The sequence below is a fragment of the Typopeltis vanoorti genome, chromosome 8 (assembly GCF_054136105.1).
Source record: "Typopeltis vanoorti isolate ZY-2024b chromosome 8, IOZ_Tvanoo_1.0, whole genome shotgun sequence".
Taxonomy (NCBI): Eukaryota; Metazoa; Arthropoda; class Arachnida; order Uropygi; family Thelyphonidae; genus Typopeltis; species Typopeltis vanoorti.
The window spans coordinates 26,984,588-27,011,779 of NC_143556.1; the positions used below are offsets into that span (position 1 = coordinate 26,984,588).

Genomic DNA, 27,192 nt, shown 5'->3' on the forward strand with positions numbered 1-27,192 from the left:
GAGAGTTCACCAGGGTTTTTCATCCTCAGTGTGAAATCAGAAGCTTAAGTGTAGAGAATGAAATTAGAGGAGACTTAATGGTGAGCGAGCAAGAGTATGTAGGCATCAATACGGCAATAGAACTTGATGACACATCACTAACTTAAGGAAATGTTCCAATTGCTTAGTAACAGCCTTGGCCTACCTGTTTAAGAAGTCTTACAACAGCACAGTCCAAAAGAAGTGGAAGGAAGGCAAAATTGTCCCACTTCACAAAGTTGGTGATAAGGCTAAAGCTACAAATTATAGGCTAATCTGTATATCAAGTTGTAGTTAAGATTTTTGACAGGTTGATGAGAGCCACAATACTAAAGTGGATTGATAGCAGTGGCATTCTTTGTGCTTGTCTGCATGGATTTGAGATTTAAGAGAGGTTGTGTTTTATTCACTTGCTTATGTAATATAACAAGCAAATGTATGGGGCAAGAAAGATCAATATAGTAGTATACTTAGATTTTGCAAAGGCTTTTGATAAATTGCTACATAAGTTGGTAATTAAAGTGAAGCAGATGACATTGGATAACAGATTAGTGAGTTGGATAGGCAACTAACTCTCAGATAGGTATCAGCAAGTTGTGTATGGGGGTGCAGCATCACGAAAGAGGAAGGTCACTAGCAGCGTGCGTCAGGTAATTGTTTTGGGACTGCTATTATTTAACTTGTATATTAATGACATTAGAATGGATTTAACTGGTGATATACAACTGTTTGAAGATTATGCAAAACTGGAAATAATGATAAGGAATCAAGATGTTATTGCCTTGATAAAGGTTGGTCAATTGGTAGAGCCTCTGCTACTAATGGCTCATGCAAAAAGTTAAGTAAGTTTGAGCACGGTTAGTAGTTGGAAGGGATTCAATCGTTCGATGCTGTTGCCACACTCTCCCTCAATGAGTCTCTGGGCTCCCTGGAGGTGTTACATGATAACAATAATGGTTCACTGGCTATAAACTATACTATACACTATAAACTTTCTTCTACTCTCTTATGAAACTTAATCAGCCACTTTTCTGTTTCTGTGATATTTCATTTTCTTTTCGTTTCTCAATTTAGTCTATCCTCACAAAAATCTTTCCATTTATTCAGTCATGGTCGCCTGCATGCAGATCCTCTTCACTATTTCTCATCTCTTAACATATTCTTAACATAATCTTAACATATACATTAGGAAAGCAATTTTATAGGATACGATATACACACATAAGAAATTTTTCAATATATAGTAAAAAGGTATCATTCCTGAAATCTGAATAAGAATATAGTTTGGAAGAGTGTTGGACTAGATTTTTCACTTGGCACAAGGTAAAAGATTGCAATCACCATGCAATAAAGAGTGGTGAGTGCATATTTAGTAAACGAGTTCAAGGGAAAATATAAAAGCATCGTATAGGGTTAGTAATGCCTTCTGCAACGAGATGTAAGATTTTAAGGGGAGTGTTCGAATAATAACATCTATTATAGTCAGAGTTATTTTTTTTTGCTTCAGGTACTTTTAAAATGCTTTTCTCAAATCATTCGATATATTGCACTCTCTACAATTTTGCTTGGTACATATACTAAAAAAGTAATTTTCAGTGATCTGGAATGTGCAATATGAGGACAGATTGAGAGAATGCAAGTTGCAGAGTCTCATGAATAGGAGGAAAGGAGGATATGACTGAGAAATATAAGCTAGTAAGGGGTTGTTATTAGGTCGACATGAAAGAGATTTTTCACAGAATTGTAGAGAGAGTAAAACAAGAGGCCATTGCTGAAAATTGTATAATGAGGGTGTGAGCAAAGGAGTGAGGTGTAGGTTCTTTGAATGGAGAGTGATCGATGAGTGGAATGCACTGCCTGAGTATGTTGTGGATGTAGACACATTGAATCAGTTTAAAGCACAGTTGGATGAGCAATAGTGCAATAGTGTGTACCTCCCAAGATTAGTCTTCAAACTCCATGGAGGTCAAATGTTAATAAAAATAATAATAATAATAATAATAATAATGTACGTATAATAAAAATATTTATGATAGATGCATATATAAAATCATTTAATTTTTTTTATGATACATTTTCATACATACATTTGATCCTGAGAAACCATATAACTGGTATCAGTTATTGGATGATTTATCACTGTGATACCTAAAAAATGAATAAAAATAAAATGAAAACACACACACACACACACATGTAATTAAATATATATAAACAGAAGAATATATTTATATATGCAAATTCTGCCACAAAAATAATGAGATTTTTTTTATTATTATTGTGACAGTACTGTTAAACCAATGAAGATGTATGTTAGAGTAATTTCTGCTCTTTCCATCAATACCAGTTTGTTGTTGGTAGGGCAAACACCCATCGAATTATTGTGTTTTTAGTAAGTGTATGTCTGTGTATTCATCACAAAAATGGAAAAGGAAAACCTTGAACAACATTGCGTGATTAAATTTTGTGACAAAATTTAATCACACACTAACTGAATGACAGTGATTTTTGCTAGAAATCACTGTCACTCATATATATATATTGGGTTGTTGCAAATGAAATTGATTTTAAGGATGATAGAAAAAGAAGAAGAATACCTGTTTAATGAACGTAATCTCCAGCAGCATCAATGCATTGTTGCCAACGTGTGACAAGGTCGTTTATACCACATTTGTAAAAATCAGTGTCTCTGGAAGTGATGAAGTCCTCCACTGCACGATAAATTGATGCGTTGTTGGCAAAGCATTTCTTGGACAAAAAATGGCTCAAGTGTTGGAAAAAATGGTAATCAGTTGGGGAAATGTCAGCAGAGTATGGAGGATGAGGCACAATTTTGTATCCAAATTGTTGAATTGCTGTATGGTTGACACTGCCGTATGTGGTCAGACATCATCATCGTCAAATTCCTGCAATGTACCCTCAAGGGGTGTACAGGATATGATAGTACTACATGAAAAAAATTACATCATTACTAACTTCCTATCTACAATTTTCCTCCAAATCAGTCTGTTACTTGTCAAGACTACAACATTATCAGATCTTATATTACTATCACCTAAGGCACTTTGTACCGTATCAATCCACCTATATCTTGGTCTTCCTCTGGGTCATTTTGCTGTCAACCTGGCAGAGAACACTTGCTTTGCTAATCTTTCCTCGCCCATTCTGTTTAAGTGACCATACCACCTGAGATTAGCTCTGCTAACGCATTCCTGGATGCTGACAATGTCAAGTTCTTTCCTAATATCCTCGTTTTTAATATGATATTGCCATTGATGCCATCTGTTCATGCCTATAATCTTTCTCAGGACTCTCATATCTGTGGTCTCTAGTCGTTGGATAAGTGTTTTACTTCTGACCTAGCTCTCAGATCCATAAGTTAAAACTGGTTTGAACACTCTTGTATACAGCTAATTTAGTGTTCTGACTAATTTCTCTCTTATTCCATATAAATTTATTCAATTGACTTCCCACCATACCAGCTTTGCTGATTCTGTTGTCTATTTCTATATTTAATTTACCATCATCAGTAAAAATCGTGCCTAAGTAGCTGAAATGTTTTACTTGTTCCACAGGTTCTCCATTCACAACATAGTTGACATTTTCAATGATTCTGCCTATTTTCATTGTCTTTGTATTTTTATTGCTGACCTTCATACCATATCTATTACAACAGTTATTCAATTTAGTCAGAGAATCTCGCAGACTTGTAGCGGATTTATTTAGAAGTATAACATCATCCACATAAAGCAAAGAGCTGACATTAACATCTCCAATTTTGATTTTATCGTGTTTAATACCACTTTCCTTCATAATATGATCGATATATAGATAATGAATAACAGAGGGGATAATGTACATCCTTGTCTCACACCAGATTTAACATTAAACCATCTTCCTGTACTTCCTTCAATTCTAACTGCTGACTTACAATTCAAATAAAGACTAAGTATTGCTTGATATAATGCCCCATTGACACCATATAACTGCAGCGTATTGAAAAGCTTCTCTCTTGGGACCTTGTCATATGCCTTTTCCAAATCGACAAAACTTAAATACAGATCTTTGTTATATTCCCATGATTTCTCCACTATTTGTCGTAAAGTGAAGATCTGATCCTGACAGCCTCTATTTGGCCTGAATCCAGCTTGTTCTTCACCAAGCTTTTCTTCTACAATTCTTCTCAATCGTTTCTCAAGTATACTGGCATAAATCATGCCCAGAACACTCAGGAGGGAAATACCTCTGTAATTCTCACATTCAGTTTTATTTCCCTTTTTATACATGGGTACTATGAGAGCTCTACTCCAATCATCGGGAATTCGTCCCTCTGTCCAGGCTTTCTGAACTATGCAGTACAGCCACTGTAAGACTCTTATACCACCATACTTCAGCATTTCTGGTCAAATATCATCTACTCCTGCTGCCTTTCCACATTTCAAGCCTTTGATGGCTTTTTCTACTTCAAGTATGGATATGTATTCCTGACTGCATGCCTGGTCAGTGTTTTTTTACCAGTATGCTGTCATCACTGCTTATTTTATTTAGCTGTTTTTCAAAGTAATTACTCCATACTTGGATTGGGTTCGAGGTTATATCGTAGTGAGTAGTGTTCATGCAAGCTCCTGATAAGATAAGTATTATTTTCAGTTATCGTTAATAAAATTACTTAATATTGAGTATTTTTGTTTGCCTTGCGTATTTTAGTACGTCTGTTTGTGTGTTTTTGGTGTGTCATAACCTATAATTTGATAAAACATGTTGCAAATAAGTATGGCACCTGTACGAAGGAAAATGGAGGCCAGTAATGATGGTTCGGCATCGTTATCAAAGAACAGTAGTATAAAAGAAATGAGTCAGTGTACTTGCTGTGAAATGTACGCTTTGCGGAGTGCGGTCGGAGTGTGGTTAGAAGATAATAAAGGATTGAATGTGTAGAAAATGTAGGGAGAATGAGGAATTGAAATGTATTTCGGATCGTGAGTGTGATATTTTTGTCAAACTTCAGAATGAAGAAAATAGGGATATGACAAGAAACGGCAAGGTTGTACATGAGAATTGTGAGAGTGTGAATATAGAAAGTGTGAATGATAGTATTAATGATTTCTCAGAGAATAAAAAAGATGAGATAGATGCATTGAGTGAGATCGCGTTGTTGAATGGTGCGATAGAAAGGGCAAAACAGCAGCTAGAGTGCATGAACAAAAGTCGACTGAATGAACCAACCAATAATATTATGTTGGAGGTTTAATGGATTTTTTACAACACTCAAAAAGAATTAAAATAGAATTTAATACTTCCTATATTTCGTCCTAGTCACTAGGACATCTACGGGGATTACAAAAACAATTAATGTAACATGCACACAAAAACTTACAATACTAAGCCCAACTTGGGTGACACTAAAGTCCTATCTAGGTGGAGCACCCTCTAAGGGCGTTAGTAGGTGGCCTGGAATGTAAGGCGGGACCTCTGGTGATGAGTGTTTCCCAAATCTTCGGAAGCTTAATGCAACCGAATTTGTTAAGATTTGGTTGGTTTCTGAGAGCTGCTGCTGCTGCTTCTAAGAAAAGTCTCTCTTTCTTGAATTTGCTGTGGTGGAGCATGGTGGTTTTCTTCCATGATACTCTGTGGGTGGTGTCCAAAACATGGTCAGCCAAGCCTGAATGGCCATAGTTGTGTTTAATGATGTACGACTTGTGTTCCTCCAGGCGGATGGATGCTGATCTGCCTGTCTGTCCAAAGTACGCAAGCTTACAGGAACAGGGTACTTTGTAAACTCCAGGCAGAGAGAGAGGAGAGAGCTGATCTTTCATAGAATGGATAAGGGTAGCAAGTTTGCGGTTGGGCTTATATGCTGTGTGTAGGTTATACTTTTTTAGTATCTTGGCTATTTTTTCCGAAGTGCCACAGATGTAGGGTATGGTGATGGCATTTTTAAAATCTTGTTGACGAGAGGGACAGGGAATGGGGGAGGAATTGATTATTTTTTTGATACTGTGTTCGCTGTAGCCATTGGAGAGGAAAATTCTGTGTATGTGGTTAAGCTCAGTAGTGAGGGCAGTTCCACTGGAACAAAGATTGTGGGCTCTCTTGGTAAGGGTTTTAATGATGCCATATTGTTGTGAGGGGTAGGAGAGTTTGTGAATGTATCTGCCTGTGTGTGTGTGGGCTTGGCTGACCATGTTTTGGACACCACCCACAGAGTATCATGGAAGAAAACCACAACAAATTCAAGAAAGAGAGACTTTCTTGTCTCTCTTAGAAGCAGCAGCAGCTCTCAGAAACCAACCAAATCTTAACAAATACGGTTGCATTAAGCTTCCGAAGATTTGGGAAACACTCATCACCAGAGGTCCCACCTTACATTCCAGGCCACCTACTACCGCACTTAGAGGGTGCTCCACCTAGATAGGACTTTAGTGTCACCCACGTGGTTGGGTTTTGTATTGTAAGTTTTTGTGTGCATGTTACATTAATTGTTTTTGTAATCCCCGTAGATGTCCTAGTGACTAGAACGAAATATAGGAAGTATTAAATTCTATTTTAATTCTTTTTGAGTGTTGTAAAAAATCTATTAAACCTCCAACATAATGTCCTCACAGCACTTAAGCCTCTACACAAGAATTCTAATTATCCATGGAGAAGATTTAGCACGCACATCCAAGCAATACGGTAAGTAAAAACTACGACTATCTAGACAACTAAATAGGCTGGCCTTTTTAAAAAGATGTCGGGATACAAGAGTGATACCGAAATGTGTTAAAATGAAGATCAATTTCCATTCCAAAAAATCACTCCGTATATATAAATGTGCCAGCCTAGCATTACTACGCGAGCAAATCGCCTCTACTTGTGCCGCCCTCGTAGTGACGAATGCCGCCATTGGCTCCTTACATTCAGAGCTCTCCACCGTTCTTAACCCTGAACTTTGGTCGATTCTCTCTGACATTTCGGAAACTTCCGCACAGACAGAATTTCAAAAAATTAAAAACAAACACGTCAAGAAATACAGCAACCTGGTTAAAGACAAATCACAACCACAAATTCAACCGCTCCAGACAGTAATAAACCTCTCTTCCAAAAGGCTCAACGATGATGCCGTTCAGCGCCCTTTGCCTCGGCCGTAATTTTGCCGTCGCCCCAAAAGAAGTGCCAGTGCTCGATGTAATGGTTAACGTCGAACGGGGGATCGGTCGCTTACTGTCGGAGGAAGCCAACATCCTCGCTCACTCTTCGCCTCCAAAAAGTAACTTATCTTATGCCCAACGCATGGCTCTCCAGAATCTACGCAAAGAAAAAAAGTATCGTCATCATCAGAGCGGATAAGGGTAATGCCACAGTTGTTCTTAATACCAGCGAATACAATCGTAAAATGAACATTATCCTCCGCGATCGCACTACCTACATCCCGCTAGAACACGACCCCACAAAAACACAAGTTAAGAAATTAAAAATCTTACTTAAAAAAGTAACCTCCTGGCCCCCTGACGTCATGAAAAAACTTACACCTTTCCGCTCACGTCCCCCCCCCCGAATATACGGTTTACCAAAAATCCACAAACCCAATTCCCCACTCAGACCTATAGTAGATGCCACCAATGCACCTTGTTACAGACTGTCTAAACAGCTGGCCAACTCTCTGTCCCCCCTCACCAGAAATTCATCTTCCTATATAAAAAACTCGACCCACTTTAAAGCCCTCACAGAAAATTTCACCTTGAACAATGCAAACATATCAGTAAGCTTTGATATCTCCTCTTTGTTTACTAATATTCCCTTAACTGACACTTTATCTCTCTTAGAAAACATTTTCCCCTCTGACATCTTAGATCTCTTTTCCTTTGCCATCAACTCTGGGTATTTCTCTTGGAATAACAAAATCTACAAGCATATAGAGGGAACCGCCATGGGTTCCCCCCTCTCATAACCCCCCTTGCCAATTTCTATATGGAAGATTTCGAAAAACGAGCCATAGACTCATCCCCCTCAAACCTTCTATTTGGCTAAGATATGTAGATGATGTGTTCTCTATTTGGCCTCATGGCCCAGACACGTTAGACTCCTTCCTCGGTCATCTCAATAGCCTACATCCAAGAATCCAGTTTACTATGGAAAAGGAAAAGAACAATTGTTTACCCTTCCTAGACACCTTAGTCACGCACCTGCCTAATGATACACTTGCCTTCACTGTATACAGAAAACCCACACACACAGGCAGATACATTTACAAACTCTCCTACCACCACCCCTCACAACAATATGGCATCATTAAAACCCTTACCAAGAGAGCCCACAATCTTTGTTCCAGTGGAACCGCCCTCACTACTGAGCTTAACATCATACACAGAACTTTCCTCTCCAATGGCTACAGCGAACACAGTATCAAAAAAATAATCAATTCCTCCCCCATTCCCCGTCCCTCTCGTCAACAAGATTTTAAAAATGCAATCACTATACCCTACATCCGTGGCATTTCGGAAATAATAGCCAAGATACTAAAAAAGTATAACCTACACACAGCATATAAGCCCACAGAAAACCCACATATACAGAAAACCCACACACACACAGGCAGATACATTCATAAACTCTCCTACCACCACCCCTCACAACAATATGGCATCATTAAAACCCTTACCAAGAGAGCCCACAATCTTTGTTCCAGTGGAACCGCCCTCACTACTGAGCTTAACCACATACACAGAACTTTCCTCTCCAATGGCTACAGCGAACACAGTATCAAAAAAATAATCAATTCCTCCCCCATTCCCCGTCCCTCTCGTCAACAAGATTTTAAAAATGCAATCACTATACCCTACATCCGTGGCATTTCGGAAATAATAGCCAAGATACTAAAAAAGTATAACCTACACACAGCATATAAGCCCTACCACAAACTTGCTACCCTTATCCATTCTATGAAAGATCAGCTCCCTCCTCTCTCTCTGCCTGGAGTTTACAAAGTACCCTGTTCCTGTAAGCTTGCGTACTTTGGACAGACAGGCAGATCAGCATCCATCCACCTGGAGGAACACAAGTCGTACATCGTTAAACACAACTATGGCCATTCAGGCTTGGCTGACCATGTTTTGGACACCACCCACAGAGTATCATGGAAGAAAACCACCATGCTTCACCACAGCAAATTCAAGAAAGAGAGACTTTTCTTAGAAGCAGCAGCAGCAGCTCTCAGAAACCAACCAAATCTTAACAAATACGGTTGCATTAAGCTTCCGAAGATTTGGGAAACACTCATCACCAGAGGTCCCACCTTACATTCCAGGCAACCTACTATCGCCCTTAGAGGGGGCTCCACCTAGATAGGACTTTAGTGTCACCCACGTGGTTGGGCTTAGTATTGTAAGTTTTTGTGTGCATGTTACATTAATTGTTTTTGTAATCCCCGTAGATGTCCTAGTGACTAGGACGAAATATAGGAAGTATTAAATTCTATTTTAATTCTTTTTGAGTGTTGTAAAAAATCCATTAAACTTCCAACATAATGTCCTCACAGCACTTAAGCCTCTACACAAGAACAATAAATAATAAAAGGTATGTCAGGAAAAATAGACGTATGAATGTGAACATGAACAAAATGAAGGATAGAGTGCTGTATGGAGACTCGTTAGTACGAGGTGTGTTAGTAGAGGATTTGACAAAATCGTACCAACCTGGTGTGACCATAAAGGATGTAACTGAGTCTATTAGAGAGCAAAAGGAAAGGGCGAAAGAAATTATTGTCGTGGCAGGTACGAATGATTTGAAAGGAGATAAAATGGAAATGATAGAAGACCTGAATGAATTGTTTGAGGTAGGAAAAGAAAAGAGTGAGAGAGTTAGTATAATTAGTCTTTTGCGACGGTATGACAGTGAAATGTTTAAAAGGAGGGCCATAATTGCGAATGACTTAATGCGTGGGTTATGTATGACGAGTGGTGTGGAATTTGTGGACGTGTGGAGTGAGTTTGATGGGCGAAAGGATCTGTATAAGATGGATGGCTTGCATTTGAATGGTTACGGTGTAAGAAGACTTGAGAAAGTGTTGCTGAATGTAGTAGATGTGCCAATTCAGGGAAACTTGATTTGTTAAGGGGAGGGAGGGAGTAGATATACAGTCATTAGGGAGGCAGTTGAATGTAAGAATGAATATAATATGCCAGACCAAATAAGGACAACAAATCAGAGTGGGATAGTTAATATAAGGCATCAAGGTAGGGTTGGGGCTAATGGGGGTCTTAAATTCATGTACACTAATACTAGGAGTATTAGAAACAAGAAGGAAGAGTTTTTGGCCTTGGTTGGCACTTCCAGGCCACAGGTTGTTGGTATTAGTGAAACATGGCTGACAGAAGATGATAAAGCTAGTGGGATTGAATGCGACGGGTATAGCGTGTTCACGTGTGACAGGGTGAATAAAATGGGGGGAGGAGTATTGTTGATGATAGCTGATGAGCTACAGCCAAGGAGAATAGAAGTTGAATTGCAGGATAGAGAAAAGAGCACATTTGAGGCCATTTGGTGTGAGATTGTGGCTAGCAGAACTAAATATACAATTGGGTTCTGCTATAGACCAGGTGATGGAAAAGATGGTGGTGACAGTATGTACAAGCAAATATAAGAAATGAGTGGAAGGAGGGTAATTATTATGGGGATTTCAACTATGGTAACATTGATTGGAAGGAGCAGAGGACACATGGGAAGAAGGAATTGGATTTTATGCAGTTATTAAGGGATAACTACTTGCAACAGCATGTAATGGAAAATACTAGGGGTCAAAGAGTGCTTGACCTAATAATTGCATTCGAGAATTTGGCTGTAATGAATATGACCACGTTGCCACCAATTGGTGAGAGTGATCATAGGGTCTTGACTTGGGAGGTAGCTAAAGGTGTAGAATTTTCAATTAAGACAGGGTACATGTGGAATTATCGGGCTGGAAAGTACAACAAGCTTAGGAGTATGATTGGTTCAGTGCCATGGCATGTACAACTGCAAGGACTAGAAGTTGATAGTGCATGGGAGGTAGTTAAGAAGTGCTTGCATGAAGCAATGGCTGACTGTATACCTAGAGTCCAAATAATAAATCAAGTAGGAGTTAAATGGATGAATAACACCATTAAGATTGAGCTGCAAAAAAAGAAACAACTATGGAGGGAATTTAAGGAGAAAGGTGATCGGCAGGCACATGAACGGTATAAAGCGCAGGCCAGAAGAGTGACGAGTGTGGTAAGAAAAGCAAAAAAGGATTACGAAAGAACATTGGCCATGCAGGCTAAAGAGAATCCTAAACAGTTTTTTAGATATGTAGTAAGTAAAATAAAAAATGTACATGGCAGAATGATTTTAAAGAATGCCGATGTTATGGAGGTAACTGAATCAGTTGAGATAGTTGAGTTACTGAGTGAGCACTTTGCAAGAATATATCATCCAGGTGGTGACATTGCAGAAATGAATAAACCAGTAGATTATACGGGAATTGTGGTGAATGAAGTGGAGGTGAGTAGTCTATTGCATAACCTCAATGTCAATACATCTGTGGGATTGGATGGTATACCAGTTCGTGTTGTACGAGAAGCAGCTAAAGAATTGTCAGTACCCTTGACCATTTTGTTTAATCTGAGTCTCGGGTCTGGGTTAGTCCCGAGCGGGTGGAAAGAGGGGAAAATAGTTCCACTACATAAAGGTGGTTCCAAGACTGCTGTTGTAAATTACCGACCGATTAGCATATCAGGAATCATTGTCAAGGTCTTAGAGAAATTAGTCGAGAAAAGAATACAGGATTGGATAGATGAAAATGGGATATTGTATGGGGGACAACATTTTTTTGTGAAGGGTAGATCATGCCTCAGTAACTTGCTCACGTTTTATAACACAGTGACGGCTTAACTGGATAGGGGTAATGGGTTTACAGTGATACTACTGGACCTTGCCAAGGCCTTTGACAGGATACCACATGGAACCCTAATCAGTAAACTGGAGCAGATGGGGATAGATATAGGGTTGGTGAGATGGATAGAAGGGTGGTTGAAGGAGAGATACCAGAGAGTGGTTTATTCAGGAGTGGAGTCTAAAAGACGTCTTGTGACTAATAGAGTGCCGCAGGGCTCTGTTCTTGGACCACTGCTTTTCAATTTGTTCATCAATGATATTGGAAAGGATTTGAGAGGAAGTGTTCACTTGTTTGCTGATGATGCAAAGTTGGGTAGAGCAATTGTGAGTGCACAGGATGTCAAAATTTTACAGGATGATTTGGATAGTTTGGAGGACTGGGCTAGGAAAAATGGATGTCAATTTAATGTGGCAAAGTGTAAGGTTATGCACTTTGGAATGAAAAGAATAGCAGCAGTATATCGCATTGGTGGAACCATACTCCAGGAGATTGATGAGGCCAGGGATTTGGGAGTGTTGGTGGATAGGGAGTTGAAGTTTAGGGGGCACATTGCAAAAGTGACTAAAACAGCTCACCAAATCACTTGGCTTCTGAAAAATACTTTAACAAGCAGAGACAAACAGGTTATTGTTCCTCTGTATCGAGCCTTGATAAGATCCCATCTGGACTTCTGTGCCCAGTTATAGGCACCAGGGTTTCTTCGTGATGGGGAGGAAGTGTTAAGGGTCCAGAGACGAGTGACCAAGATGATAGCAGGTCTGTGGAATGAACCTTATGAGAATAGGTTGAGGATTTGTGGGTTGCAGAAATTGGACAATAGGCGAAGGAGGGGTGATATGATTGAGACATTCAAATTACTGAAGGGGTTTTATAAGATTGATACAGAAGATATTTTTGAAAATATGACTGGTGGTGGGAGGACTAGGGGCCATGCATGGAAGCTGGGCAAGAGCGTGGTTGACAAGGGTGTTAGAGCTAGGTTTTTTACTTGGAGAGTGGTGACTGAAAGGAATAAGCTTCCAGAGTCTGTTGTGGGTGCTACGACCGTGAATGAGTTCAAGGCAAGGTATGATAGATACTGTGAGAATGTTGAATAGTTGTTCTTGACATGATGTTAGGGCCTCCCTCGATGAGTCTGTCGACTCCTTGGAGTTTCCTGGAACAACAATAATAATAATACTTCGAGGATATCTTTTTCTCCCATTTTCATGTCACCTTTATCATCTCTAACTCCTTTTACAGCACTCTTTCCTCCATTTCTAAGCTTCTTCAACAACCTCCAGAATATTTTGCCACCTTCTTGATATTTATTTTCTATATTCTTGTCAAAGTCCTCCCATGACTTTTGTTTAGCAAGTTTTACACAGCGTTTAGCATTCTTGCATTTGTCTCTATATTCTCTAAGGGCACAAGCTGACTTATTTGACAGGAACTTTTGATATGCTTTCTTCTTTTCTTTCACTGCCTCTTTAACTTCCTGTGTCCACCAGGGAGTTCTGATTTTTTTATCCTTGCAGACAACTCACCACATGCCTGTCTGGCAGAATCAATCAATGTTTTCTTAAGAGTTTGATTCCTGGTCTCAAACTGTTTCATTTTTTCTTCAATAATCTTTGTGTATTTTAGTCTACAGTTCACATCTGAGAGCTGCTCAACTTTTATTCGCTTTAAAACTTTCTTAAATTTTTACCAGGGAGTTCTGATTTTTTTATCCTTGCAGACAATTCACCACATGCCTCTCTGGCAGAATCAATCAATGTTTTCTTAAGAGTTTGATTCCTGGTCTCAAACTGTTTCATTTTTTCTTCAATAATCTTTGTGTATTTTAGTCTACAGTTCACATCTGAGAGCTGCTCAACTTTTATTCGCTTTAAAACTTTCTTACATGTTATTCTTTTGAATATGAAATCCAATTTTATCCTGCTCAAGACTAAATAGTGATCACATCCAATTTCAAATCCTCTGTACACTCTGGTGTCCTGCACCAGGGAGAAAACATCACTATCAACAATAACATAGTCAATGAGACTTTTCTTATTTTTTATTTTTATTATTACTATTATTATTATCATTATTATGGGTATCTCCATGGAGTCCGTAGACTCATCGCAGGAGACCCAAACTAGCAAAACAATATCTGTCATATCTCTTCTTGAATTCATTTACAGACAAAGAGCCCACAACTAAGTCAGGCAATGAATTCCTCTCATTCACTACCCTCCAGGCAAAAAACCTTGTTCTGACACCCTTGTTAACCACACTCTTCTTTAATTTCCCAGGATGACCTCTTGTTCTTCCATCACTATCACACAGCTGAAACATTTCCCCTGATGAATCCTATAAAAACCTTTCAGTAATTTAAATGTTTCTATCATATCCCCTCTTCTCCGCCTATCAACCAATCTCTGCAATCCACAAGCTCTCGATCTATCAATGTAGGGAGCATTTTTTACATCACTCACCAACTTAGTCACTCTTCTCTGAATCCTCTCCACAGCCTCCTCATCTCCAAGGATTCCAGGTGACCATACCTGAGCACATTAATCCAAATGTGGAAGTATCAACGCTTTATAAAGGGGAATAATAACCTCTTTATCTCTGGATGTCAGTGTGTTCCTCAACAACTAAGTAATCCTATGTGCAATCTTGGACACCTTAGCAATGTGTCCTCTGAACTTCATCTCCCTATCTACCAACACCCCCTAGCCTCATCAATCTCTTGAAGTACTGTTCCATCAATGTAGTACACAGCTGGCAATCTTTTAATTCCAAAATGCATGACTTTATACACTTTTCCACATTGAACTGACATCCATTATCTTTTGCCCATTCTACCAACTTATTTAAATCATCCTGCAAACTTTCAACATCTGCTTGATTTTTTATTGCACTACCCAACTTTGCATCATCATCAGCAAACAACTGAATATCTCCCTGTAAGCCATTTCCTATATCATTTATATACTAATTAAACAACAATGGCCCAAGCACAGAGCCCTGAGGCACGCGACTGGTCACCTGCCTCATTCTGGAGTCGGCTTCCCCATACACCACCCTATGGTATCTCTCCCTGAGCCATTCTCCTATCCATATCACCAATTTAGTATCCATTCCCATCTGCTCCAATTTGCGTAACAGTGTTCCATGGGGTATCCTGTCAAAAGCCTTAGCAAAATCCAGAAGTACCACTGTGTAGCCAGTTCCTTTGTCCAACTCAGATGTCATTCTATTATAAAAAGTTAATAGATTGCTAAGGCAGGATCCTGAAGCAATAGGACTCCATGTCTATTCACAAGTGCTGGTTGCTTAAGGCACAATTTGTGATGCATTTGCCGCATATCTGTACAATATTGAGCTGCATTTATCGTTTCACCTCATGGAAGGAATGAGTACTGAATAACACTAGCAGAAGACCACCATACAGTAAACATCTTCGTTGGATGCAGAGGTGCCTTTGGAGTCTTTCCTGGAGCGTCTTTCACTCACAATCACTGCGACGAATGTGTACGATTGTCATAGAATATCCACTTCTCATCCACAGTCGCAATTCATTGTAGGAACCTTTCTTGTTTACTTCTTATGAGAGAAGAGCACACTTCCAAACGCCATGCTTTGTTTTCATCAGTGAGTTTGTGAGGCATCCACTTGTCGAGCTTCCTTACTTTTCCTATTATTGCCAAGTGCTGTGAAACAGTTGAGAAGTGTACATTTAGTGTCTGGGCGATCTCTCGTACAGTTTGTTGTGGATCTGATTCGATTAAATCCTTTAATTTATTCGAATCAATGGAGGAAGGGTGATGGCCATGGGGTTCGTTTTGTAGCCTCAAATCTCCTAAGCGAAATTTTGCAACCCAACGGCGAGTGGATCTCTCATTAGTTGTTCCTCCACTGAATGCTTTATTAATGTTTTTTGCTGCAGAATTTCCCAATTTGAACTCATAAAGGTATAGCAACCTTAATTGACTGGGTTCCATGATTGACTTGATGTCGGTAATATTCAATGTTTAATGCTCGTTGAATGAAACAAATACTACAATTGCATCACCCACATGTGACGCTGTCACATGACATAAAAAAATTTGCATATACCTCAGTGCTTGCTTTCTTCAGCAACCAGTAGAAACCTGACAGTCATTCAACGGCCATTTCATTTGCAACAACCCAATATATGAGGTCTAGCAGAAATCACCACAACCAACAACAAACACAATTATAACTAAAGGTATATATGTATACAAATCCTTTTCTTCTTCTTATCTTCACTGGTCTTCCTCCCTCCCTCTCTCTCTCTAGTCTACATTTATCCACTTTTTGACAGTCAATATCTTTCCTTCATAAAAACTCCTGCATTCCTTAATCTTTTCATTTACATTATAAATAACCGGCTCTCTTCTAGTGTGTTAATTTTTATTATTATTATTGTTATTATTATTATATGATGCCTCTAAGGGGTCCAAAGACTCATCGAGGGAGGGCACCTACATAATTTTTTAGATGATCTATTTTTGTACATCCTTCAATTGTTCTTAAAAATCTCATTTCTGTTGTGTGCATTTTACTTTGAACTTTCTTATTTTAACAGTTCATAATTCTAAACCATATAATACAGTGGAAGTAGCCATTACTTTATAAAATTTAATTTGCATTTTCATCTTTCTTTCGTTTTTTTTTTTTTTTGTTCAGTATCCTTTTAATTGTTCCACAGATTTTTCTTTATTTTCTCATCTATATCTTTGTCTTTTAGATATGTTATTAAGCACCTAAATAATTAAACTGTATCACCTGTTCTATTATTTTCTCTCATATAACTATTTTTGATCTAACATGATATCAACCTTTAAATGCCATGACTTTTATTTTCTTTTGTGAAATCTTTATATTGTTTTGTATTGTTTATGAAAACTTTATTTGTATTTTTTATTGATTTAATTCATAAAATGATTTTTAAAGTAATTTTTATTTTGTAATATAATCTGATCATCTGCATGCAGCATCATATTGATAACAGTACTTTTGGGTTAACTGGATACCTTGTTTCAATAAATTGACCAACATTTATTTATCTATCTATCTATCTATATATATTGAACAGAGTTGGAGATATATACAACAAAAAAGCATTAACTGTTTACATATTACAATTGAACATAGGATTACTGATGAGTTCAAAGTCATTATTTCTCAGAATTTATTTCCCAGAAATTTTTATAACATCATTCTGATAAAGATTGGGTTGATTGCAAAGAGGTTCGTAACATTCTTTGTAAAGTATCTAAAATTTGAAATGACGTGTATGAAGAATTTTTGTATTGTCCTGTAGGATCCTGTGGCTGGTAGAAACTCTATGTTCTCTAAGACCACATCTCTCAGCTTAGAAAAAACATACAATTTGGATTGTTGAGTGATCCACCAGTTGACTGACTGTAGAGAGGGTGTTGAAGTTTAGATTGCATATTGTAAAAGTGACTAAAGCAACTCATCAAGATTACTATGATGTTGAGGAAGATAATACAAACAGGAATTCTTCTATTAAGGCTTTAATAAGGCTAAATTTGGATAATTGTTTAGATCTAGTCACCTGAATTCAATGGGGATGGAGCTGGTGGAGAGGATTTAGAGACAAATGAAAAAGATTGAGTGGAGTCTATGGAATGTACCATGTGAGCATAGATTCAAGGTTTGTGGGTTATAAAAGCTAGTCGATGTGCAAAAAATATAAGCCACAACTGAAGAATATTAGGCATTAAAGGGATTTTATAGGATTGACACTATTTTTTTTTTTTTTTCGAATACATGTCATGAAATTTAAGAACATGGTATTTTCTCTAATATCACATGCCCACAATTCCAGCCTATTCAAAGCATTCTGCAAGACCACATATCTGCAACATTCCTGATTACCTTATCTTTGCATCAACAGCAAATAGCTGTATGTCACGTCAAATCCTTTCCAATGTTATTAATGTATAGATGAATTCATGTTAGAGGTTTAATGGAATATTAACAGCACTGAGAAAGGATTAAAACTAATTTTAATACTTCCAGTATTTTGTCTCTGTTACAAAGACATCTTCGGGGATTACGAAAACGTTTTGTAACAACACACACAAATATAATACAGAGTGAAACAAAAGTCCCATCTAGGTGGTGCACTCTCTATGGACATTTGCAGGTGACCTGGGATGTAAAGAGGGATCTCTGATAATTAAAGTTTCCCAAATTTTGGGAAGTTTAATGCAACCGTATTTGTTTAAATTAGGTTGATTCCTGAGTGCAGATGCAGATTCAAAGAATAGTCTTTCTTTTTTGAATTTACTATGGTGGAGCATGGTAGTTCTTTTCCAGGAGATCCTCTGGGATATATCCAAAACATGGTCTGCAAGGCCAGATTGACCATAATCGTGTCTGCAGATGTAAGAACTGTATTCTTCTAACCGGATGGATACTGACCTGACTGTTTGTCCGAAGTAGGCAAGTTTAAAGGAACAAGGTACTCTATACACACCAGGCACTGAAAGAGGAGGGAGCTGGTCTTTAGTGGAGCGGATAAGGGTAGCAAGTTTACGGTGGAGCTTAAAAGCTGCATGGAGGTTGTACTTTTTTTAATGATCTGGCTATTTTTTCTGAAGTACCACAGATGTAAGGAATGGCGATGGCATTTCTGAAGTCCTTCTGAAGAGATGGTCGGGGAATGGGGAGGGACTTTATTATTTTTTTAATTCTGTAGTCATTATAGCCTTTAGAAAGGAAGGTGTTGTGTATGTGTTTAAGTTCGGTTGAAAGGGCAGCTTTACAGGAACAAAGATTGTGGGCCCTATTGGTCAGAGTTTTAATAATGCCATATTGCTGGGAGGGGTGGTGGTGGTGGTGGTGGTGGGAGAGTTTGTGAATATATCTGTCTGTATGAGTAGGTTTTCTATATAGAGAAAGAAAAGTTACCATTAGGAAGGCATGTTACTAAGATGTCTAGGAAGGGTAAACTATTGTTCTTTTCCATCGTAAATGGGATTCTTGGATGTAGACTATTGAGGTGACTGAGGAAGGAATCTAATGTGTCGGGGCCAAGAGGCCAAATAGAGAACAAATAGTCTATATATCTTAGCCAGATAGAAGGTTTTAGAGGGGAAGAGTCAATGGCTCATTTTTCAAAATTTTCCATGCAATAATTGGCAAGAGGGGGGTGAGAGAGGGGAACCCATGGCAGTTCCCTCTATCTGTTTATAGATTTTGTTCTTCCAAGAGAAATAACCAGAGTTGATGGCAAAGGAAAAGAGCTCTAAGATATCAGAAGGAAAAACGGTTTTTAAGAGTGTTAAGGTGTCAATTAGGGGAATATTTGTAAACAAAGAGATGATGTCAAAGCTGACCAATATATCTGTATTATTTAAAGTAAGATTTTCAATTAAGTCTTTAAAATGGGTGGAGTTTTTTTACATAAGATGAGGTAAGACCAGTGAGGTGGGGGGGGGGGGTCAAAGAGTTAGCAGCTGCTTTGATAATTTGTAGCAAGGTGCACTGGTGGCATCTACTATAGGTCTTAGATGAGAATTAGGTTTGTGGATTTTGGGTAAACTGTATATTTGGGGGGAAGGGGAAGAGAATAGAATAGTTTGAGTTTTTTTGTAATGTCAGGAGGCCAGGAAGAAACTTTTTTTAAGTAGGTTTTTTTAATTTTGTAACTTGAGTTTTTGTGGGATTGTGTTCCAGTGGTATGTAGGTAGCGTGATCACGGAGAATAATATCCATTTTCCGATTATATTCTGAGGCGTTGAGAACAACAGTGGCATTACCCTTATCACCTCTGGTGATGACAATACTTTTTTCTTTCCGTAATTTTTTGAGGGCAGAGAGTTGACTGGAAGATAAATTAACTTTAGGAGGTGAAGAGCGGGAGAGAATGTTAGCTATGTCAAGTCTGATGTTATTGGCTGTTTCTGGAGCTAAGTGACAGATTCTGCGTTTGATGTTGTATACAATATCCAATACCGGAACTCCAATAGGTGCAATGGCAAAATTGTGTCCAAGGCTTAGGGCACTAATGGCATCTTCGCTAAGTCTTTTAGAAGATAAGTTGACTGCTGTATGTAGCGGTTGAACTTCAGATAGCGGTTTAGATTTGCAAAGATTATTGAACTTTTTGATGTGCTTATTTTTTATTTTCTGGAATTCTTTTTGTGAAGAAGCTTCTGAGATGCTAAGGAGAATAGACCAAAGTTCAGGATTGAGTATAACAGAGAGCTCTGTCTGTAATGAGCCAATGGCGGCGTTTGTCGTAGTGAGGCTGGCACGAGTTTCAGTAATCTGCTCTTGTAATAGTGCCAGACTAGCACGTTTGTATATCCAGAGGGCTTTATTAGATTTAAATTTGGTTTTAAGCCTAGCCTTGATAAGCGTAGTTTCGACTTATCATATTGTTTTGCTTTGCATGTTATTTCATCACCATGAATGATCAGAATACGTGTGTTGAGGCTTAAGTGCTGTGAAGAATTCATGTTAGAGGTTTAATGGAATACTAACAGCACTGAGAAAGGATTAAAACTAATTTTAATACTTCCAATATTTCGTCTCCGTCACAGAGGCATCTTCGGGGATTACAAAAACTTTTTGTAACAACACACACAAATATAATACAGAGTGAAACTAAAGTCCTATCTAGGTGGTGCGCCTATATGGGCATTTACAGATGGCCTGGGATGTAAAGAGGGATCTCTGATAATTAAAGTTTCCCAAATTTTGGGAAGTTTAATGCAACAGTATTTGTTTAAATTAGGTTGATTCCTGAGTGCAGATGCAGATTCAAAGAATAGTCTTTCTTTTTTGAATTTACTATGGTGGAGCATGGTAGTTTTTTTTCCAGGAGATTTAATCTTTTCTCGGTGCTGTTAATATTCCATTAAACCTCTAACCTGAATTCTTCACAGCACGCAAAGCAAAACAGTACGGTGGTCATAATTTCCTGGTCTGTAGTTCAGCATGTAACCTTTTCTGAACAGAACATTCATAAACTTAGCCACTTCTCAAGTGAGTACTGCATGATCACCATCACCAACCAGAGGCAAAATAGTTACATCTAACTGAACCCCTCCCGAAACTATAATCAGTACAGACACGCTTTGACCTCGAGTTCCTTCTGTCACTGCTGCTGCTTGAGGGCAATGTCTCAGAACAGCTCAATAAATTCAGTTCATTCTTCTCATGCGATTTTATAGCTACCCAAACAATGTTCAGATAATCAAGTCCCCCATTATAAGTACTCTTTTCATGGTTGCTAGTGACAAAGAAATCAATCCACCAGGTCTGTAACAACACCCCATTGTGTATTTAATCTTGTTAGTAGTAGTACTACAATCATAGGTCTCAATTCTAACTGATTCAAGATATTTAATATCATTAGCAGCATGCCCCCTTCCCACCTATCCTGCTCTGGCAGATCTCTGTGCTTATCTGGTTCCTTACTTATGCAAACATTGTTACACATGCTTGATAGGTCCAATCCGGATGAACACATAATCATTCTCTCTTCATAATCATTTCCATAATAATAACCATTCCCATAATTAACACAGTTACCTCATTGTCGCTCTTACATACAGATTCTCATGATTCCTCCCCATGAGAATTCAGTTTCCGACTATTTCTGATATTTCCCTAACTAATTTTGCATTTACTTCCACAAATCTTTTATCTTTTGTAAAAAATGCATTTAACACACACACACACACACACACACACACACACACACACACACACTACATTGTCTTGTCCATCATTGTTTTATTATGCATTAGTGCCAAGCCTACAATCAAACAGTTATTATATTATACTTAATGAGATTTTAGTAAGCATGCTAGTACTTACTAAATCCTTACAGAGTCTCTCATAATACGAAGCAAGAGCTAGTGATTGGAAAAGCATCTCTCAAGTGGAATTGTAGAAAGGAATAAGATGGAAAAGTGAAAGAGAAAAATAAGGAGAGCATTATTGAGTGAACAAAGCAATAACAAGAGACTATATTGCATGATGATTCCATGAATTAGGAGTGTGCTTGATGAGGTTGTGATGAAATCATGCTTTTGTGGTGCAAAGATTAAAGATATTAGTGAGGCTGCCAGAACTCCACCTGAAGTGGTTACTCTGAGTAATGATCATCTAAGCCTGTCCCAAGCCTGGATAAAGGATGAGTGTTGTGCACTGGGCTAGCAACCCAATCACATAAAAAAACTTTCACATAAAAAAAAAAGAGATATCAAAATGGCAATATGGAATGTAAGGACATTGAAACGAATAGGAACGATGGAAGTTGCTAATGTAATGCTGAAATATAAAATAGACCTCATTGCACTTCAAGAAATGCGATGGCAAGGACAAGGGTGAATTGATAAACAACATTATAGTATTATTTATAGTGGTCCCAAATGAACTGGTCAGTTGTGTACTAGCTTCATATTAGGCAAGGAAATATGGAAAAGTATGTTAGAATATTATTACGGGCAACTCCAAGGAGTCCTTAGACTCATCGAGGATATGAAACTAATATGAAACTATTAGTGCAAAATAAGACTAAAAGGAAAATTTAGGATATGTCATTTACTGTAATTTCAGCTCATGCACCAACTGAGGAGAAAGAAGAAATTGATAAAGACAGATTTTATGAGCAACTTGACGAAGTTTGCTGTAAGACACAAAAGTATGATATTCTATTAGTCATGGGAGATTTTAACAGTAAGATTGAGAAAGATGAAAATCAAAAGCAAGTGGCAGGAATATTTACATGATAAAAATAATGAAAATGTTGATTCACTGATGCAATTTGCAATCAGAAACAAATTGTTCATAAAAAAGCACATCATTTGCACATAAAGCAATTCACCTAGGAATCTGGAGGAATACACGAACAATGTAAATCAGATTGATCATGTTTTAATCTCGAAAGGTCACTTCTCTTCTGTCATTGATGTCAAAAGCTATAGAGGCCCTAATTGTGACAGCGATCATTATTTAGTGAAAACGATTATAACAGAAAGATTATCAAATGTGATAAAGATGACAAAAAAGGTTAGGTTAGGTTATGGGACCTAGATAAACTTAGTAATGATGTAAAGGGAATTAAGAAATACCAAGATAATTTGAAAAACAAATTAACTAAAACTGAAAATAATATAGCTGATAGATTCAATAATATTGATTGAAAATGGAATAGAGTAGAAAATATGATTAAAGAAGCAACCGCTGAAACAATAGGTGAAAAGAAAAGAACTAGCAATGAAGAATGGTTTGATGAAGAATGTGATACAGCTATAAAAGAGAAGAATAGAACTAGAGCACAAATGATGCAGCTAAACACTAGAAGTAATCAGGAGAGATATCATGAACTTAAGAAGAAAAGCAAATAATATACTAAAAAAAGAAGAAATTATTATGAAACAAATAAAAGAAATAGAACCATTTAATATTCAAAATTAAAGTAGAAAATTTTATGTTGCCATCCAAAAAATGAAAAAAAGAATTTCAACCAAGAACTAGTGGATGTAAAGATAAGAAAGGAAATTTACTAGGAGAGGAAAAGAAAATAGTAGAGAGATGGGCAGAATATTTCAAGGATTTACTAAATAGAGAAAATATTCAATTAGAAACAAGAAAGAACACTGATGTAGAAGAGAATACTTTTATAAAACCACCGACAATTAATGAAATTGAAGCTAAAATAGAAAACAAAATGAGAAATAATAAAGTGCCGGGAGAAGACAATGTAATAGTTGCAGAATTACTGAAACACTGAGGAGATTCAATATGTTTGGTGCTATAGGATATATTTTCGACAGTCTGGTCCAAGGAAGAAATGCCAGACTGCTGGAATGTCTGAATCTATACAGCCGTAGTTAAAATCTATCATAACAATCATTCTTCTTGCACTTGCCAAGCCTATCTGCTTAAGCATCTCCTACTCCTAACCCTCATGCTCCTTGGCTTGCAAGCCACACTCCACTAAATATTCTGTCTTGCCCAACTCTACCTCAAAACAACTATTTAAAGCATGTGGTGTGAGGTAGAGGTGGGCAAGACAGGATATTTAGTGGGGGTGTGGCTTGCAAGCCATGGGGTATAGAGGGTGAGGAGAAGAAGATGTTTAGGCAGATGAGCTTGGCTAGTGCAAGAAGAATGATTGTTATGGGAGATTTTAACTACAGCTTGGGAAGAGTAAACTGAATGTAGTAATAAAGAAAGGGAATGTCTAGAATTGTTGAGGGACAAATGTCTTATGCAACATGCAGTAGAAGGAACACGAGGCTCAAAATTTTTGGATTTGGCCATAGCAACAGATGAGCTGAATATAACTGAGATGGCATCTCCTCCCCCAGTCACTGCACTCCACAAAGCCTCCACTCTGAGAGGACATAAGTCATCACTTATTATAACAGTACTCCATCATCCCATTTTCCCTTCCTATCCTGTTGTAAAATGCTGTACCCTACTGCTTCTATTCTTGTTATTATATAATCTTCCATTAACCACATCTCAGAGATCCCAATAATCTTTGGACAAGCTGATGCTATCAGTGCCACCAATTCATCTCTGTTATTCCAGATACTCTTGGCATTAGTATAAAGAATGAAAGAAAGAATAAAAATGCCACTGTTTCTATACCCATCATTATCTCTTCCAGACTCCACTGGACTCAGTGTTACCTGATGTATTTTCCCCTTCTCCCAAGCACTTATTCACACAAGAGGCCACCCCTGCTAATCCTAGTTTCCAAAAAAAAATTGGAAAGATATATTGAGAGGGGGAGATTCCATCAAGGTACCCTCTATCTGTTCATAAATGCGTTCTTCCAAGAGAAATAACTCCTTGTGTGGTGACCTGGGTTAAAGAATAGTCCCGATGTAGCCCATGCATGTTGTAAAAGGCAACTAAAATGAGTACCAAGTCTCCGGGGGTATAACTGGATACCTTCTTGTGAGGTTGGGCGCAGGGCTAATAAACCTGTCCTGTAAAAACTCAACTTGTTAAAAAAGTCAAAAGGAAAATTAACTGGACGGACTTCACGGAACAACCTGGAGAAAGGAAAAAGGATTATGAATATTGGTTTGGAAGCTGGAATGTCTTGAGCCTGAATAGACCAGGAGCATTGAAGAGAATGTGTGAGGAACTACAGAGATATAGAGTGTGGATAACAGCATTGCAGGAGATGAGATGGAAAAAGAAGGCATGTTGGAGGCTTAATGAAACATTATCAGCATTCAGAAAGGATTAAAACTAATTTTAATGCTTCCAATATTTTGTCTCAGTCACAGAGACATCTTCAGGGATTACAAAAAACGTTTTGTAACAACACACACAAATACAATACAACAGTGAGTGAAACTGAAGTCCTATCTAGGTGGTACGCCCACTAAGGACGTTTACAGGTGGCCTAGGATGTAAAGAGGTATCTCTGATAATTAATGTTTCCCAAATTTTGGGAAGTTTAATGCAACCGTATTTGTTTAAATTAGGTTCATTCCTGAGTGCAGATGCAGATTCAAAGCACAGTCTTTCTTTTTTGAATTTACTATGGTGGAGCATAGTAAATCTAGCTGCCAGTTACAGGTATCCAAAACATGGTCTGCAAGGCCAGATTGACCATAATCGTGATTGCAGATGTATGACTTATGTTCTTCTAATCAGATGGTTCCTGATCTGCCTGTCTGTCCGAAGTAAGCCAGTTTACAGGAACAAGGTACTCTATATACTCCAGACACTGAGAGAGGAGGGAGCTGATCCTTGGTGGAAAGGATAAGGGTAGCAAGTTTACGGTGGGGCTTGAAAGTTGTATGGAGGTTGTACTTTTTAACGATCTGGCTATTTTTAATCAGAAAAAATAGCCATATCGTTAAAAAAAAATTTTTATTTTAAAAATTAAACTTCCCAAAACTTCTCATTTGACTGGAAAACTCGATCAAATGAGAATGAATATAGAGAAAAATGAAAAGAAGCCAAAAAGATGTGTAGAAGAAAGAGGTGTGAATGGGAAAGGCAAGGCTAAATGAAATTGAGATTTTGAAGAATAAAGGACAAATTAAGAAAATGTATAATAAGATAAAGGAAATTAAAGGCGGATTTCAACCCAGAACAACTTTCTGCAGAGATCATGAGGGCAACTTGCTCGATGGAAAGGAGGGCATTTTGAGAAAGTTGGCAGAATATTTTCAAGATCTCCTTCAGGACAAAACAAACTTGGAAAATAATGTTCCAGAAGAAGATGAATTTAACGAACCCCTGGCAAATATGGGAAAAGCTGAGACAGAGGAAGAATTAAACGAGGTAGAATTAGCCCAAAAGAGAATGAAAGATAATAAAGCACCTGGCAAAGATGAAATACCAGTCAAGCTATTAAAATGGAGTGGGCAATCACTATTAATTAAAATACATGAGTGCTTGTTAGAGGTATGAGAAACTGAGTCTATGCCTACTGAATGGGACACTGCTATTATTGGTCCTATCCATAAGAAAAATGACAAGTCCCTGTGCCAAAATTATAGAGGAATATCACTGTTAGTAGTAATTTATAAAATATTTGCAAGGGTACTTACTGGCAACTAGATTGCAACCCTTTATAGAAAAAATGCTGGGCAACTACCAATGTAGCTTTAGGTATGGTAGATCAACAACAGACCAGAATTTTACAGTATGAACTATAATGGAGAAATGCTACGAGTTCAATATCAATCTGCACCATTTGTTTGCGGACTTTAAACAAGCCTATGATAACATCAATAGAGAAGCTATATAAAGTCAGGAAGAATTCCAAATTCCACCTAAATTGATAAGATTAGTTAAAATGACACTCAGAAATACCATGTGTGGAGTGCAAATACAGGGTGAACTCACACCAGAGTTCAGGATTACCAAAGGAGTACGACAAGGAGATCAACTATCAACAATGCATTTCAACCTATGCCTTGAAAGGGTAATACGAAAAGTAATTATAAACGGAGGTGGAACTATTATGAATAGAAGTCTACAGCTTTTGGCATTTGCAGATGATGTGGACTTATTGGAAGGACTGAGAGAAGCCTCAGAGAAGGTTATAGACAAATGAGGGAGGAGGGACTACAAACAAATGAAACTAAAACAAAATACTTAATTGTTGCCAGAGATAAACAAAAATTTGGAAACAGCCAAAGTTTCACAGTAGATGAAGAAAACGAGTCTAGCAGTTCAAATATTTGAGTTCAGTAATAACAGAACGTAATGATGTGTCAGCTGAAATTACCTACAGAATAGCTGATGCAAATAGA

At 37.8% G+C, this 27,192-nt stretch overlaps 1 protein-coding gene across 2 annotated transcripts in view; it reads right to left on the reverse strand.

Annotated features, from left to right (window-relative positions):
* LOC150103869 (ATP-binding cassette sub-family A member 2-like) overlaps positions 1-27,192 on the reverse strand; it is a 975,482-nt gene that overhangs the window by 314,310 nt on the left and 633,980 nt on the right. For both annotated transcript variants that reach the window (XM_090397162.1, XM_090397161.1), the window contains exon 33: positions 2,106-2,166. In XM_090397162.1, the coding sequence (XP_090253288.1) occupies positions 2,106-2,166 (61 nt within the window). The remainder of the gene's footprint in view (positions 1-2,105; positions 2,167-27,192) is intronic.